This window comes from Myodes glareolus, chromosome 14, assembly GCF_982192425.1.
Source record: "Myodes glareolus chromosome 14, mMyoGla1.1, whole genome shotgun sequence".
Classification (NCBI taxonomy): Eukaryota; Metazoa; Chordata; class Mammalia; order Rodentia; family Cricetidae; genus Myodes; species Myodes glareolus.
In genome coordinates this window covers 70,158,775-70,175,540 of record NC_142039.1, presented here as the reverse complement: position 1 = coordinate 70,175,540, position 16,766 = coordinate 70,158,775, and the positions used below count along the sequence as shown (strand labels likewise).

At 42.3% G+C, this 16,766-nt stretch overlaps 1 protein-coding gene across 7 annotated transcripts in view; it reads right to left on the bottom strand.

The window, feature by feature from the left end:
• Nucleotides 1-608: 608 nt before the first annotated feature.
• Nucleotides 609-16,766, bottom strand: part of Faf2 (Fas associated factor family member 2) — a 40,664-nt gene continuing 24,506 nt past the window's right edge. For 5 of the 7 annotated variants that reach the window (XM_048447832.3, XM_048447833.3, XM_048447835.3 and 2 more), the window contains 8 exons: nucleotides 13,349-13,425; nucleotides 10,475-10,613; nucleotides 8,884-8,969; nucleotides 8,695-8,786; nucleotides 6,803-6,980; nucleotides 5,026-5,197; nucleotides 4,080-4,223; nucleotides 609-1,380 (listed from right to left, as the gene is read on the bottom strand). In XM_048447832.3, the coding sequence (XP_048303789.1) occupies nucleotides 1,198-1,380; nucleotides 4,080-4,223; nucleotides 5,026-5,197; nucleotides 6,803-6,980; nucleotides 8,695-8,786; nucleotides 8,884-8,969; nucleotides 10,475-10,613; nucleotides 13,349-13,425 (1,071 nt within the window). In that variant the 3' untranslated portion in view covers nucleotides 609-1,197. Of the gene's footprint in view, nucleotides 1,381-1,737; nucleotides 1,868-4,079; nucleotides 4,224-5,025; nucleotides 5,198-6,802; nucleotides 6,981-8,694; nucleotides 8,787-8,883; nucleotides 8,970-10,474; nucleotides 10,614-13,348; nucleotides 13,426-16,766 lie in introns of those variants that run through there. The other 2 variants (XM_085699552.2, XM_085699554.2) reach the window with 2 other exon arrangements.

The following is a 16,766-nucleotide window of genomic DNA, read 5'->3' as shown; positions in this document are numbered from 1 at the left end:
ACAGAGGAGACGTTTAGAAGGGGAAAAAGCTCCTGTTGCTTCACCATGGCAAAGGAGGAAGGCTAAGAGCTGCCTCTGATAAGCGGCCTCATCAGAAAGTGAATGTGCCCTTCTTCCCACAGCTCATGCAGGCTGCGAGTCCCATTTCCCCTGTGGAGACAGGGTTTCACTTTGTAGCTCTGGCTGGCCTGAAACTCAGAGATCCGCTTGCCTCTGTCTCCCAGAGCCGCAATGTTTAAAACATCATTATCACACTTGCACTGAAACAGGGCGGGTGGACGCAGGTGGAATGGTGGCCCGAGGGTGGGTCCCACTAGTCCTTTGGAAAGGCACCAAGCTTGGTGAGTTGGGAAAACTGGGAAAGAGCAGCATGTGCAGAGGGAACCACAACCATCACCACCACCACCTGGGACAGATGCCAAGGAAGAGCTGTAGTTCTGTGTAAAGGTGAACACACACCCTACACACAGGTATAAACTGTACACACACAGCCTCTGTGGGCCACAAACCCAGAATTCCTCTCATTGCTCCAAACACGATACACAAGTGGCAGAACTGTACTAAAACAAATGACCTCTCTGGGAACATGAGAGGAGCAAGGGCAGAAATAAGCGCAAGGTAGCCCAGGGCACCTTTATTACACTACCTTGGGCTAAGAAACCCAGGGTATTGGCTCTTTACCAAATAAATTTAAGGAAAAAAAATACACCTAAGTCAGCCTCATTCCTTTGGTCATTATCATTACAAAACAAACAGAAACAGAGTTATTCGTAAACTGTGGGCAGTCTGTTCCATCCACGCTTCCCCTCCTCCTCAGGAGATGCTGCTGTAGCTGGTTGGTGGAGGTTTCCATCTGTGTATTCTATAAAAGCAAGAATGAATGAGAGACCGTGGGAATGTCTCCTTCCCCACTCGGGACAATGGATGGGTTGAGGGAGAAGTCTCTTCTCTGGAAGGTGTGTGGTGAGGCTGCGGGAAGGCGAGTCTGCCGAGCAGGCATGTTCACTGCTGACCTTGCACACGCACAAAGGTTGCGACTCTTGCAGGCAGCATGGTTTCTGATCCTTCCTTAGGATGCAGCAGTTTTCTTAAAAAAAATATTGTATTATAATAATAATAATATGAATTTATCTCTTGTTCTCTTTGTTTTTCCATTTCTTTTAGGGATTGGGGTGGGAGGGAGGAGGCAGAAAAGTGTCATTCGTCTGTCAGGTCCTGAACAAAGAGAACTTCTGTGTGGCCAAGTCCTGCCTCCTGCAGTGTGGGAGGGGTGGGCCATTCCTCTGAAGGGACACACGGCAGGACCCGTCTTGGGAAATTGGCTTCAATCTGAAACTTTTCAGGGCTTTCCTTCAAGGAGAATAAGAAGTCATGGATGACCTGCAGATGTCACACAGGAAACAATGCAGTGAGAAGACACAACATCAAGTCACAGGTCCCCAACCTTCCCAGGATGACCCAGCACACAGCACAATGGGATTCTCCTGCAAGTAGGTTTAGTTCCCTAGAAAACATGTGGTAGCTCTTTTTAAGAATTCACCAGGCGGGGCTGGAGAGATGGCTCAGCAGTTAGGAGCACTGATTGCTCTTCCAGAGGACCAGGGTTCAATTCCTAGCACCCACATGGCAGTTCACAGCTGTCTGAGAGTCCAGTCGCAAGGGAATCTAACACCTTCACACCAATGTACATAAAATAAAGTTAAATAAATCATTAAAAAAAAAATAAAAAGAACTCACCAGGCCAGACGGTGGTGGTGCACACCTAAAGGTCCAGAGGCAGAGGCGGGCAGATCTGGGTGAGTTTGTAGCTAGCCTGGTCTACAACAGCTAGTTTCAGGACAGTTAGAGCTATACAGAGAAAACCTGTCTTGAAAAACCAAAGAGAGAGAGAGAGAGAGAGAGAGAGAGAGAGAGAGAGAAAGAAAGGCAAAATTCATCCAGTAATTCTATATATAGGTGGCTGTATCTACAAACGCTGTATTGTTATTATTTTATTATCTAGATGTTCATTATTTAATTTTATATCTATATTATTTATTATATATCATTATGTTTTGTATTATATATTTATATTATGTTATTTATTTATTTTATTTATATATTAATTACTATTACTTTATTCATTATTTTATTATGTTATTATTTGGGCCCCACTCAAACTGCTTTTCTTTTTCTTGGTAAACTGGTCTATGGTGGAATTGTATCGCATATTTCAATCCTGTCCCTTGACTCTCCTTTAGCCTGGAAGTAACTCTGTTACTCTGTGGAGTTCAGAGTCAGACATCTCTGCAGAATGTTAAGCAGATAAAGGGCATACTCAGGGCACCCATTTGGGCAGGGCACACCTTCCCTTTCTTCTATTATTTATGACACTCAATTCTGATCATGTGATTTAGGAGGTGCCTGCCTGGTACTGCCTCTGTAGGTATTCTCTAACTGGTAGGGCTTCACATGGAAATACTCTGAAAATGCCAAAGCATGTGGTTTTTCAGTCTTTTAAATGTATTTATATTAATGCAGGTTCCTCACTTCATATTTTAGCAAAAAAACAGTGAGAATGGGCTGAGTAGCAGCTGGGTCTCCATGTTTGAAAGGGAGTCAAATATATATTTTTTTAATTTAATTTATTTTTTTTCTTTAATCACTTTTTTTTCTTAAATGTGCATTGGTGTTTGACCTGCCTGTCTGTGTGAGAGAAATCGTATCCACTGGAACTTGTGTTATAAACAGTTGCAAGCTGCCTTGTGAGTGCTGCAAATTGAACCCGGGTCCTCTGGAAGAGCAGTCAGTGCTCTCAAACACTGACTCATCTCTCGAGAAACCAGTCAACTGCTTAAAAAAATAAAAAAAATAAAATCTATTTTTAAAATTATGTGTATCTATGGCTGTCAGGGGGAGGGGTGGGATATTGGATGGGTATGTGCACATGAAAGCAAGGCCCGTGGAGGTCGAGAGCTTGAGTTACAGGTGGTTGTGAACCACTTCAAGTGGGTGCTGAGAACCAAACTCAGGTCCTCTGAATGAGAAGCAAGTGCTTATAATAACTGAGCAGCCCCAGCTGCTTTGTGACCACCCATAGAATCTAAAGATGACTTTCCCTTGTGGTCAGTCTTTTTATTTCTTCATGATAGGGTCTCATTGTGTTGGGACTGGCCTACAATTCACCATGTAGACCATGTAGATCTCAAACTCATAGAGATCGGCCTGCTTCTGGGAGGCACATTTGTGTTACCTAATTAAAAATTCTAGGGATGGAGAGATGGCTTAGTGGTTAAAAGAACTGGCTGCTTCTGAGGTCTTGAGTTCAATTCCCAGCACCCACATGGTGGCTCACAACTATCTATGACATGTAATTCTCATGGAATTTGATGTCCTCTTCTGATGTGTAGATGTACATGCAGATAAAACATACATTAATCCCAGCATTGGGAAGGCAGATGTAGGCTGATTTCTTAGTTCAAGGTCAGTCTAGTCTATAAAGTGAGTTCCAGGACAGCCAAGCCTACAGAGACACCCTGTCTTGAAAAATCAAAACAAACACATGTATACATAAAATACATAAATCTTATTTTAAAATAAAATCCAGGTCTGGAGTTGTGCTCAATGTTGGAATGCCTGCTAGCATATAGGAGACCCTTAACTCTATCCCCAGCACTGAAAAAACAAACCACCCCTCAAAAAAAAAAAAAAAAAATCAGAGGTGTGAACACTCTCCTCTCAATATAAATGAACACATAAATGGAGCTATTTCTTCTCTCCCAAGCCACCACCTCATTTTCATTCTATTCTAGTCCTTTGAGTCTTATTTTCTGTACTAACCACTCGTGTGTCTAGTTCCAATCACAATGTATTTTCAGTTTAAAGTTAAGGGGTGGAGAGGCGCCGTATCTAAGGGCTCAGCAGGTAAAGATCCTTTTTCCCAAGCCAGAAGATTCCATTCCAAGAACCTACACAGAGGAAGGGGATTGGACTCCCATAATGTGTCCTTTGATCTCCACCTGCACACCATGACACACATGCAACAGACACACATCTACAGCCTAAAACTGCATATATCATCTGGCTTAGGCGATCCTTACTGTTAGAGACTGTGAAAAATGGAACCGTCTCTCTACTCTGGTATCATTGGGTAACTTGAAAATGATCTTGACACTTTCAGGGTCATCTGGGGATGGCTCAGGAGGCAGGCATTCCAACTTTCTTTCCTTTTCCTCCTGTAAGTTCTAGAGAAACACAAAACAAAGATAAGGTAAGGATATGGCTTAAGTAGGGAAACAAGAAACCAGGAATACAATGGCTATGTAGGTTTACTGTGCATAAGGAAGAAAATCTAATGAACAATAAATGTAGGGAACTCTCCCAGGGGCTGGCAGGAGAGCTCAGCAGATAAAGGTGTGTGGGCCCTGAAGGTACGAGCCTAAAAAAAGAGACCAAGTTCCATCCTCAGAAACTGTGTTATGAGTGGAAGAAGAGAATGACTCTCCAAAGTTGTCTTTTGACCTTCAAAGAAGCACTGTGGCACTGTGTGCCAGCACTCACACATAACATATACACACCCAGACAAAATCTCATTGACTGACTGACTGACTGACTGAAGCAGGTTCTCATTATGTAGCCTTGTCTGGCTTCAAACTGACAGAGATCCAACTGCTTCTGGTTTCCAAGTGATGGAATTGAAGGCGTGTACCATTACACTTGTGGATAAAATCATAAAAACAACCACTCCCCCTCCCCACAAAACCAACTTGGCAAGAAATGTGGAACGTTACTGTGCTCCCTGTATTGCTGACTGTGTCTATGCATTTCAGTATTTGGAGGGAAAAGGATCCTGGCTGTAAGCAAACGGCAATACACACTAAAACAACACCGTGAACGAAATGCCAGTCTGCTAACACTGATATCGAGAACAAGTAAGGTGGGAAACAATTACCCATAATGCCAACTCAACTCTGCCTTCACACACAAAGCCATGGGCGACAAAGTCTGGGCATGCTGGGAATGACAAGGAACAGAGACATGGCTCACCTGTCGCCTTCTCTCCTCTGCCAGCTTCTGCTGCTGCACCTCCTCCTCCTTTCGGCGTTTTCTCTCTCGTTCCTCTCTCTTTTTCCTTTCTTTCTCCTGGTCTGCCCTGAGAGAAGCCAGGTAGGCTTCATCTTGTTGTTGTCTCAGCACTTGGGTCTGGTTCCTTTCTTCCCTACGGACAGATCAAAAACACACCAAACACAACCCTAATTTCACAACTGTTTTCCTAACATGTCTTCCTCCTCCCTTACTCCTGTCTTCCTAGGTATAGAACCCAGGGCCCTCCGAGTGCTAGGCAAGCACAGTTCTTGACTCTGTTTCTCCCACTTCCCTTGAAGGCTAGCCGCTAGCTGGCGATCCTCCTGCTTCAGCTTTTCAAGCACTGAGATTAGAGACATGCCTACCATGTTTTTATTTAATTAAAAAATTGTTTTTTTCTGAGACAGTGTTTTGGTTGCTACTATTTATTTACTTGTCAATTTGACTCAAGTTGGAGTTACCTGAGAAGAGGAAAACACAGCTGAGAGAATGCCTAGCTTATAGGAACTCAGGAGGCAGAGGCAGGAAGATCTCTGTGAGTTTGAAGCAAGTGCCAGGACTCCACAAAGAAACCCTGTCTCAAAAAAAAGTAGGTGTGAGAGAGAGAGATTGTACACACAGGTGCCCTTGAAGGAGTTTGATCTGCATGTAGAGCTGCATGAGCTGACCGTTTTAAGTGCTAGGAATTGAAATTGGGTCCTCTGTGAAACAAATACATGTTCTTAACCGCTAAGCCATCTCTCAGCCAGTCCCTACTTTATTTCTCCTTCCTCTTTCTGTTTATTTTTCAAGACAGGGTTTCTCTGTGTAGCTCTGGCTGTGCTGTAACTTTCTCCTTGAACTCACAAAGACCTGCCTGCCTCTGTCTCTCCCGCCTCCCCCGCCCCCAGGGTTTCTCTGTGGCTTTAGAGCCTGTCCTGGAACTAGTTCTTGTAGACCAGGCTAGCCTCGAACTCACAGAGATCCGCCTGCCTCTGCCTCCCGAATGCTGGGATTAAAGGTGTGTGCCGCCACCGCCCAGCAATTGTTTATATCTTTATCACGTTCCTGCAATGAAGTCTGCGCTAGATCCTGGAAAGTCACAATTTAAACAACCTCTCTAGAGTTCAAACAAGTGAAGCTGAGTGTTTCCCCGAGTTTGCTGAACTGCGTGAGTAAACGAATCAACGTGCATGCTGTGGGAGCCTTGAGAGATGGTTCTTAAAATACATGCGAAAAGGCAGGAGTCGCAAATGGGCTCTAAAGTGAAAAAGGGGCCTTGGAACTTGTGCTCTCAACAAGAGGGTCAGAAGTGAACTGATTAAGCAGACACCTAGCTGTAGGTAGCTGCTGTCTGGTGTGTTGGCGAAACCACTTACACATAGGGTACCAGAAGTGATCTGTTTTGAGGATGGCCAGATAAGCAGACCCTTTGTTTGTTTTCTATTGTAAGACAGAGGTGTGGACAGGTGTCTACAAAATTAAAAGTACTCTAGAACTATGAGTGTTTTCAATTTCTTTGACTTCCCCATTACAAATTTTCTATAATTACTGTACAAAATTCAAGTAATGGGGGAGAAGCTATAACCAGTCCACCTTTTCACATTAAATCCTTTCTATAATGTTCAGCCTTCTAAACTATTCTTCAACATGAAGCAAAAGCTTAGAGTGCGTAAGACAAGGGAAAGAGGTTTGTGGAGCCCAGGTCAGTCCTTCAAACACAACATCTGTCTCTTTTTAGAAAGGAACTCCATGGTACCTTTCTAGGCGTTCTGACACCAGGTAAGTTTGGTTTGCATCCATAATAAATGTCAGTTGGTTGATGAGGTCATCAGGTTGAATGAGGCCTTCCAGCCGTCCCACCACAGTCATACGGCGATCTTTCAACATAATCATAGCCAGGAAAGGGTAGGTATTCTCTCGTAAAGCCTGTGAAACTGACAGAAAGATCCAAGGGTAAGACGTAGGGATGAAACAGATCAACTGCAGACTTTGCATACTGGCAGAATGCCTTAATTTGCTGGAGAAAAGATGGGTGTCATTTCTTCTCTGTCTAATGTTTTTCCTACTAGTTTCTTTTTAAAATTTTTGTAACTGCTAAAAAACACTTAAAGATTTATTTCTATTTTATGTAAAGTAGTGTTTTGTCTCCATAGATTAAAGGTGTGCACCACCATCAACCAGCTATTTCTACACACACATGTGCTGTCTTTTTGTCCTCATCTAATTTCTTCCTTATCTCATTTCCCTATTCTTTTTTTCTCCCCTTACAAGGCCAGTTTTTCTCCTCCAATAGAGTAAAGAACCAAGGATGTACTATATAATGCAGCTGAATCTCTGTCCCAATGTTAGGAAAGAAGACATTTTATAACTTTCTACAACAGTATCCTTTGTGCCATTTATCTACGAGTCCCACAGAGCCAGAGTAGAATGGCAAAACACAAGCTACAGAACATGCCAATGTCCACAGAACATTTAGGAGTAAAGATTAAGAATCAAGATGCAAGACCAGGTGGTGATGGCACAAAATTCCAGCACTTGGGAAGCAGAGGCAGGTTCAAAGCCTGAGTCTGAGTTCAAAGCCAGTCTGGTTTACAGAGTGAATTTCAAAACTGTTACCCAGAGAAACCCTGTCTCAAAAGCCAATAAACAAACAAACAAATAAGAGGGAAAAGCACTAAGATGCAGGAGAAGCAGCTGCAGCATATTTGAACACTAGTCACAATGCCTAGGTATTAGCACACAGTAGCTGCCGAAGGGAGAAAGCTACAAAAGGACTGAGCTCTTTGTCTCTTCTGATGATTTCTATTTGGTTTTGTTTGTTTGTTTGTTTTTTGAGACAAGATTTCTCTGTGTAACAATCCTGACTGTCTTGGAACTCACTCTATAGACTAGGCTGGCCTTAAATTCACAGAGATCCTGTGTCTCTGTCTCTTGATTGCTGGGATTAAAAGCGTGCACCAAAAGCCAGGTGGCGCAGGCATTTAATCCCAGCACTTGGGAGGCAGAGGCAGGAGGATCTCTGTGAGTTCAAGGCCAACCTGGTCTATAAGAGCTAGTTCCAGGACAGGCTCCAAAGCTAGAGAAACCCTGTCTTGAAAAGCAAAAAACAAAAAAAAACAAAAAAGCGTGCACCACCACAGATGGCTGGCTTTCTTCTGACGATATTTAAGAAGTTACTTATTTTTATTAAGAATTACTGGCAGAAAGAGCTGAACTGCCTGCATCCATGGTCAGCACTCCAGCACTAAACAACAGACTCAAGAGTCTGCTGAAACCACAAAGAAGATAAATGCGCAGTAAAAGGCCCATTGTGATAAGAGGTAAGTTGCTGGGCAGGACTGACTTAAAATGAAAGTCTCTGATGAAAGAATGGGCCTTAAAGTCTGTTAATCCTGATCATGCTTCAGAATGTGCTAACTATGTTTTTGGAACTGTCTTATGTTAGTCTCTGAGATTGTTTCATATAATCAAAGAAACAATACAACCTTCATCTCTTAGGACTACTGACAAAATTAAAATATAGATAAGAACTACAACTAGGATTGTGTCTACCACAGAACAAACATCCAAGAAATGGCATGGCACATTTTTCCAGACATCCCCCAGGGTATTCTGATACTGTCAATGAGGCAAAGAAACACCACTTACCCCTGTACCCCTCAGGTTTGTTTGTAGAACAAGCCCAAAAAAGCATCCTGCTGTTTATTAGTGAGACAACTTCAGGTGCACAGAGTGTGTTGCTATGGAACAGGATGAAAACAACATAAGAACATCTCACCAACTACAAAGTGTCAGAAAAAAAAGTCAGAAAAGAAAGAAAATAATCCATCTACTTACCGGCAGAACTCATCGGAGTCCTGGTGATCATCTCCATGAAGATAAACCAAAAGAAACCGAAGTTCCCGCTTGGCATCGTTAAGTGCCTGCGACAGACAGAAGATCACCACTCACTATTAAGATTTTGACTTTTATTTAGGTTAAAGGTCCAAATGGATATAACTATGTATTAATCAACAATGGCAACCAGAAAGCTGGGGAGGAAAATGGGGGGAAAAGAAAAGCAAGAGATTGAGTACTTCTCAGGCTTCTACCTTTACACCCACCCCTGGCATTTTCTCCCTATAAAAAGTCCAAGCCAACAAATTTTAATGAAAAAGGTTTTAGTGTTGTTAGAATTTGCACTGCACCAGGCACAAGAGAGTAGACAAGGCAACACAGACGAGTGAGAAAGTCAGCTGTTTTGGGGCTTAAAGATAAAAACAGGAGACTGTGACTATGTAAAAGCTACTTTGCAGCTATAAAGTTCTTGTTAATTAAATAAAAAAACAGCTGCAAAAATCAGTTGGATCCAATAGGAATGCAAGCAAGAACGAAGGACCAGGGCACTAAAGGCATTCGAGAGAGTGCAGGGTTTAGAAGATCTAAGACAAAGCCAGTGTCCACGAATCTTGTGCCATACATGGTATACACTTGAGTCCTTCCACTCCAATCTCCATTTTCTGAAGGGCTGATCGTGGTCTACCTCAAGATCATATAAAGAAGCACTTCTCCCCCTCATCCCTAAGCCTGTACAGCAGGTATGTAATGTTTATTGAGTGGGACAGCAGCAGCCACCAAGAAGACAAACTGAGTGGGGAGAAAAGCAGAAAAAAAGTGAACCCCCCCTTTATCCTGGTAAGAATCAGAAATCCTGGACACTACTGAATAGTGTGAACTTTGAACTATGTCCATGGTGTTTATTATTTTTCTCTGACAAAATATATGCTCCTATCACCCAGTTTTCCTCCCTGAAAGGTCTCTGTGGCTTAGTTTGAATGAAATGAGCCACTTTAAGCCCATGGTCTAAATTCTATTCAATTCTATAAAGGATCGAAACAAATTCAGGTTTTTCCTTCAAGCTGTATACGGTCTAATAACAGAGCAAAGACGTGAACACAAACCACTATAAGGAGGAATGTAGAAGTGCTGCAAATTTCAAAGTAGAGGGATGGAAAACAAAGGGAAGGTCAGTACTTTAAAAAGCAAGGTAGGGCAAGACAGGGACAATGGAATGGTTAGGAAAGGAAGGGCTGGTCTGAAGTGGGCAGGATCCATTAGTCACGGTATTAGAAGACACTCCAGGTGACAGAAACAATATGCGAGGCACTGAGGCAGGGAAGTGTTCAGGGAAGGGTGTGGTTGGAACCCAGGGCATGGGGAAACAAGTCTATGCAAAAAAGACATCAAAAAGACTGGGATTAGATCAAGGAGGGCCTAGATAAAAGGTTTGGTCCCATCCTTTTAAAAAAATTTCTCCTATAATCAATGAAGAGCTATAGCTATGTAAGTCTTTTGATATCAGAGCAACATGATCAGAGCTACACTACACTTTCCTTTGAGAACAGAATCATAGTGTTAGGTTGGCATCTATTTAGTTTGTGGCACTGACCTGGCTGTACGTTCCCTGGTAGAAGACAGGGTGTGCCCTCCCATATTTCTCTTCAAAAGAGTGCATAAATGAAACAATGTCCCCAACAGGGTCAGTGACCCGGCTGCGAGGGTCAGGCCGTATAAAACGAAGAGCAAACCTGGGGAGGAAGGAATAAATATCACATAAATTGGCTTCCTGTAGTGCATATGGAGTGGGCCAGTTTGTACAGACGTTTATCACAGAGCCAGAGCCGTGGTAGCAAAGGGACGTGAATTGTCAGTGAGTGGGCCATCAGACCTGAGGGCAGACCTGGCTCACAAGCCACAAAGCTGTCAAGTGTTCCACTAACTGCTCAAGAAGAATGCACACACTAGGACTATAACATTCCAACACTGGTTTAACCCACTGTGAGTGTTTTCTGCAGAAGGGCTGAGTAAGGAAGATCACAACCCTTGATACTGTCTAACACAGCAGCCACTATTTATGGCTATTATATATTTAAATACATTAAATTAAATATAGGTAAACTCAGTGCCTCAGTTACACCTCCATGTTTCAAGTGCTCAACAGACATATGTGGTTAGTGATTTCCATACTCAACAACAGAGACAGAGAAGGTGTCTTAATCAAAAAAAGCGCACGGGACAAACATTGCTCTAAAGTAGACGCCTCTTTCTGCATCTTCCTACTTGCAGGTTCCTCTCCTTTATGTTCTTCTGGGATTCTGATTTTCTTAACTTACACTCTCGAGTTATCAATAGGGACTTCAAATCTAAGCTTAGTCACAACTTATTTGTTCTTCAAAGGAGCAGGTAAATTTGTTTGATGTGTCTGCACTAATGACATCCATGGAAGGAGTCATAAAACTGACCCACATGTGGCACTTTAGATTCAGGGATGCATTACCTAATGGGCCTATACATCTATTCCTAAAAAGCCTATGCTATCATACTATACCTTACCCTTTCTTTATGCTTTGGGTTCCCATAGAAGGTAGTAGGGTGGAGGATGAAGTGGTACATTTCACATTAAGTTGCCTGATGACACCATTGCATTAAAATTAGTAAAAACATGCCATGCATATTTTTCCAGGGAAAGCAAACAATATTCATTTACTTAAATTTTTAGCAAGGGAAAGATGACTACACTCTTTGCCTATTCTTAATAATTTAACAAATTCTCCATAATTTTTCCTGAGTCATCAAACCAAATTCATTAACATAAACATTTCAAGAAAATTAAAGACATAAAATGTAATTACTTCTATATATAAAGAAAAATTATCAGTGCTTCAGAAGGCTGGTAGTTTGACTGTTTTTCTGGAAAGATTATTTTGGGTTATCTCTTTTCAAGTGTCCAAATTCTAGGAAGGGTAAAGGCTTTAAGTCTACTGTTTCTCAGCCGGGTGGTGGTGGTGCACGCCTTTAATCCCAGCACTCGGAGGCAGAGATAGGTGGATCTTTGTGAGTTCGAGGCCTGCTTGGTCTATAAAGAGCTAGTTCCAGGACAGGCTCCAAAGCTACAAAGAAGTCCCGTCTCAAAGAAACAAAAAGAAAGGAAGAAATATTGTCCCGAAAAAGTCTACTGTTTCTCAATACAATGTATTTCCACAGCTAATATATTTAGACATTTGTCTCAACTCAGTTTTCACTGATTTTTATCATTCCACATGCCCATTCCTGAATAAAACAAGAGATGAGAAAGCTACAAAGAAGGCAAGTCACGAAGTTTGCATCAGCCGGGTGGTGGCACAAGTCTTTAATCCCAGCACTCAGGAGGCAGAGGCAGGCGGGTCTCTGAGTTCAAGGCCAGCCTGGTCTACAGGGAGAGTTCTGGGACAGGGCAACACAGAGGGGCCAAAAAAATAAAAATAAGAAAAAAAAACTTTGCTATAGAAAGGATCTCATTAAATGAGAGACCAAGTGGAAACTATTATTCATTCCCTGAACTTCTGCAGTGGCTAGGTCCTTATTTCCAGCCTCTGCTACTCAGAACAGAGCAAAAGCCACTGAATTTGGAAAGAGGCACTTTGTATACATTGTATTTCCAGCTCCATTTGCTGGCCTAGATGTCATGCTCATTCATTCATACTCCCCCCACCCCTTCCCAAACTCAAAATCCTCTTGCCTCATTTTCAACAGGATTATAGGTACATGCTACCGCGCCCAGCCTCCAGTGAACATTTGGTCTCACAAAGTCTGGGCATAGCTCTAGACCATATTCTGTGCTAAGCTTGATCTGCCAAAAGTCAGGTCACACTCAACATTTCCTAGCTCTGGACACACTATGGTTTCCAATGCTAAGTCCTTTGAATGGTACACAAAGAAAGCTTGATAGTGAAGGTATGAAACAAACTGGGTGTATACACGAAAGGGTGCCAGTGTTAACAACCTAAGCATTGCCAACAGGGCAGAGGGAAATGTACAAAACACTGCCTAGGAAGATGCCAACAACCTATGGCAAAGTGGATAGAAAACCTTCTGGGGTTGTGAACCGTCAGGTGGAGGAGAGGTGGTTTAGGGTAAAAGTTCCTGAGTATGAAGTTAGGAGGTAGATAATGGTGGTTAGAAAGGAAAGGGCATGGTGATTAACTCAGGAATGTAGCGGTGACAAACATGGTGAGGGGAGGGGAAAGACCAATAAACACAGGCAGATTGATTTGATTCTTACAAACAATAGCCAGGACTAATTTAAAGTCATTTATAATACCTTCCACCATGCAACAATTTAAAACACTTTTTTTACTATAGAAAAAGAGTGTAGGAAGAATATTTAATTCGATAACAAACTGGCTAGTCAAAAATGATTGAGCATCAAGCTTACTCTAGTCTAAGTGTCAGCTTCAAAGCCTATAGACTGTGGCTAGTAGCATATAAACACAGAGGTACATACCTAAATATATCAAGTATCGTGTAATAGGTAAACCGGAATGGAAGCATTATCAAGTAATAACCCCATCCAAGCAGCCCCTGAAATTCCAAAAACAAAGTTAGAGACTCCATTCTCTTAATGTTCAATACTTCAGAAAATGGCTAGTTCATACTTCCATGCCCCTCACCCCACTATGGCGACCCTCTCTCAATAACACAGTGTCCTCTTCCTGGCCATCTCATCCTTAAGTGCTACTGCTTTTGGTACTATTTCACCTAAGACAATTGTTTTTTTCCACAGAATTTCTGTCTTTAATCTCCATAACATTCTCCAGCCTTACTTACACTTACTGTCAACTTCAAGTTTCTCCCCACACAACAAATATTCATTCTTTCCATTTTATATTTAAACATCAATATATGGCACACAGAAAAATCAAGAGAGATAATTACTTTGGGCATTTGTATACAACAGAAAGTCTATTACCACAAGGGCAAATCCTCATAGCTACTAATCTTTGTAATAACACTGATCTTATCTTATTGCTGTTTACACAGGCAGGGCTTACTGTCAGACTGTGTTAACATGTCCTGTGTAATCTTCGGAGTGAGATATAAAACTGAACAGGGATCAGGGTCTCAATCACAAGGTGGGGCCAGTTCAAGCTGAGGAAACATGGGGTTTATAGAGAACTACTCCTTGAGTTATGTATTGTTCTAGAAAATCTGGAAGGGTTTTTGTTGCTGTTTTGGGTTTTTTGTTTGTTTGTTTGTTTTGGGACAGGGTGTCTCTATGTAGTCCTGGCTATCCCAGAACTCACTATGTAGCCCAGGCTGGCCTGCTTCGTATTTCAAGTGGGTACCTTTACCTAGGAGGTCTGAGGACTCATCTAATTTAGTCTTCCCTTTATCTATGGTTTTGTTTTCTGTAGTTTCAGTTACCCTCAAACAATCGGGGTCTGAAAATATTAAATGGAAAATTCAAAAACTAAATACTTTGTAAGTTTTAAACTGCACATTGAGCAGTGAGGTAACAGTGCAAGTGCGCCACGCTGTCCAGTCCCCTCGGGAAGTCTCTTCACCATGTTCTACACATGATACCTGCCTATCAGTGTCTTAGGAGCCACCCTGGTTAGATGTGTCTGGGTGTTACTTGTTTTCAAGTTATCTTTATTTTACTTAAAAAGTGGCCTCTGCTAGGCACGGTGGTGCACACTTTAAATGCCTGCACTGAAGAGGCAGAGGCAGGTGGATTTTTGTAAGTATGAGGCAATCTGGTGTACACAGCAAGGGCAGGTAGGGCTATATAGCAAGACCCTGCCTCAAAATGACAAAATGGCCCCCAAGTGATGATGCTGGAACTAATACGGCAAAGGGAGCCGTGAAGCGATCGGCTTCAGTGAAAAGGTAAGTGAGACTGAAGCCAAGGAACCCTATGGTGCAGTTGCTAAGATCTACAATAACAACGAGTCTTTAATTCATAAAACTGTGAAAGAAGAGAAGTCTTTGTTGGTTTTGCTGCTGTACCTTAAACAGCAAATGCTTGACGAAGATGGAAAAAGCATGAAATAATCAGGCTCAGAAGTACTGGGAGTTTGGGGACTCTACTGAAGACTTTGCAAGGGTATCCTCTATGGAAAAGGTGTAAATTAAACTTCACACTTATCTGGAAACATAGTTGTACTACGTTGCCCAGGCTAGCCTCAACGCTTGTGATCCTCCTGCCTCAGTAATCTTTTTTGTGTGCTGAGGACTTGTGGAGGCTGGAAGACAGCACTGGATACCCTGGGACTGGAGCTACAGACAGTTGTGAGTTACCATGTGGGTGAAGGAATCCAATCTAAGTCCTCTGGAAGAGTAGCCAACTGCTCTTGACTGCTGAACCATCTCAGTAGTGCAGTATTTTTTTCCCTCTGAGACAATGTCTCATAAATAGAGCTAGGCAGTCCTTGAACTAGAGATCATACTATCTCAGCCTCCCAAGGGCTAGAATTACAGGCATGCAGCACCACCTAAAGTCATTTTTGAAACATTAAGTACTCCATACACACATACAAAAGTATAATAATGGAGTAATATTAATTGCTCTAAGATTAAAGTGTTTAAAAAGGTTTATTGTTTTTGTTTTGCTCTTGTTTTTTTAATTCTAAATGCATGTTCAAGGGGGTGAGTGTCATCACTGAAGGACAAGAAGGATAAGCTCCAGAAAGTTCTTCAGAGTTCATGATCAGTTATGTATCTAATTCCCTTAACAGATCATGAGAAATTGAACTGTAAATAGGAAAGCTAAGATGAAAGGATTCAGAGTTTGATGATAACCTGGACTACATAGTGAGATCCTGCCTCAAAAAGAAAGTGAGGCAGAGCAGGGGTGGTGCACACCTTTAATCCCAGCACTCAAGAAGCAGAGACAGGTGGATCTTTGTGAGTTTGAGGTCAGCCTGGTCCACAGCGTGAGTTCTAGGACAGGCTCCAAAGCTACAGAGAAACCCTATCTCGAAATGAGACAAAACAAAAAAACACCAAAAAGAAAGAAAAGAAGGAAGGGAGGGAGGGCGGGAGGGAGGGAAGAAGGAAGGAGAAAAGAAGGAAGGAAGAAGGAAGGGAGGAAGGGAGGGAGGGAAGGAGGAATGATGGATCACAGGCAGAGGTGCCTGCTGCCAAGCCTGACGACCTGAGTTTTATCTTTGTGACCCACAGCAGAAGGAGAGAACTGACTCTGCAAGCTGTCCTCTGACCTTCACATACACAAAACAAATAAAATGCAACAAACCAATGTTTATTTAAAAAAAAAAAGGAAGTGGGGGAGGCAGAGGCAGTGAAGGAAAGGAAGGCAGGGAAAGAATGAAAGAGGGGAGGGAATGAATGGAAAGGGACCCGCTGTGCGATGTCTTGCCCTATGCTGTGAATGTATGTTGCTCTCATTGGTTGATAAATAAAGCTGCTTTGGCCTATGGCAAAGCAGGACAGAACCAGGCAGAAAATCCAAGCAAAGATACAGAATAGGCCAGTCAGCCGCTAAGGAAAAAAGACATAGAAAATGAGGTAATGCCTCATTCTCATGGCAATACTTAGATTAATAGAAATGGATTAATTTAAATGTAAGAGCTAGCTAGTAATAAACCTGAGCCATTGGCCAAATGTTTATAATTATTATTAAGCCTCTGGGTGATTACTTGGAAATGGCTGCTGGATGGGGCAGGACAGAGAAAAACCTCTAGTAGAGATTAGGGAAGGGGGAACTGAATAGTAAATGAGTTTCTTTCTCTCTACACATCTTAGTGGCGGTCAACTAGAGCATTTTGAAACAACCAAGAGACCTAAGTGAACCACCTCTTTGCTACCAGTCCTTCAGGATCAATTTCAAAACAATGGCACAGAATTACCAAGGATTCTAAGCACTTCCTTAAAAGTAGCTGAAGTCAAGTAAACTCGAGTCA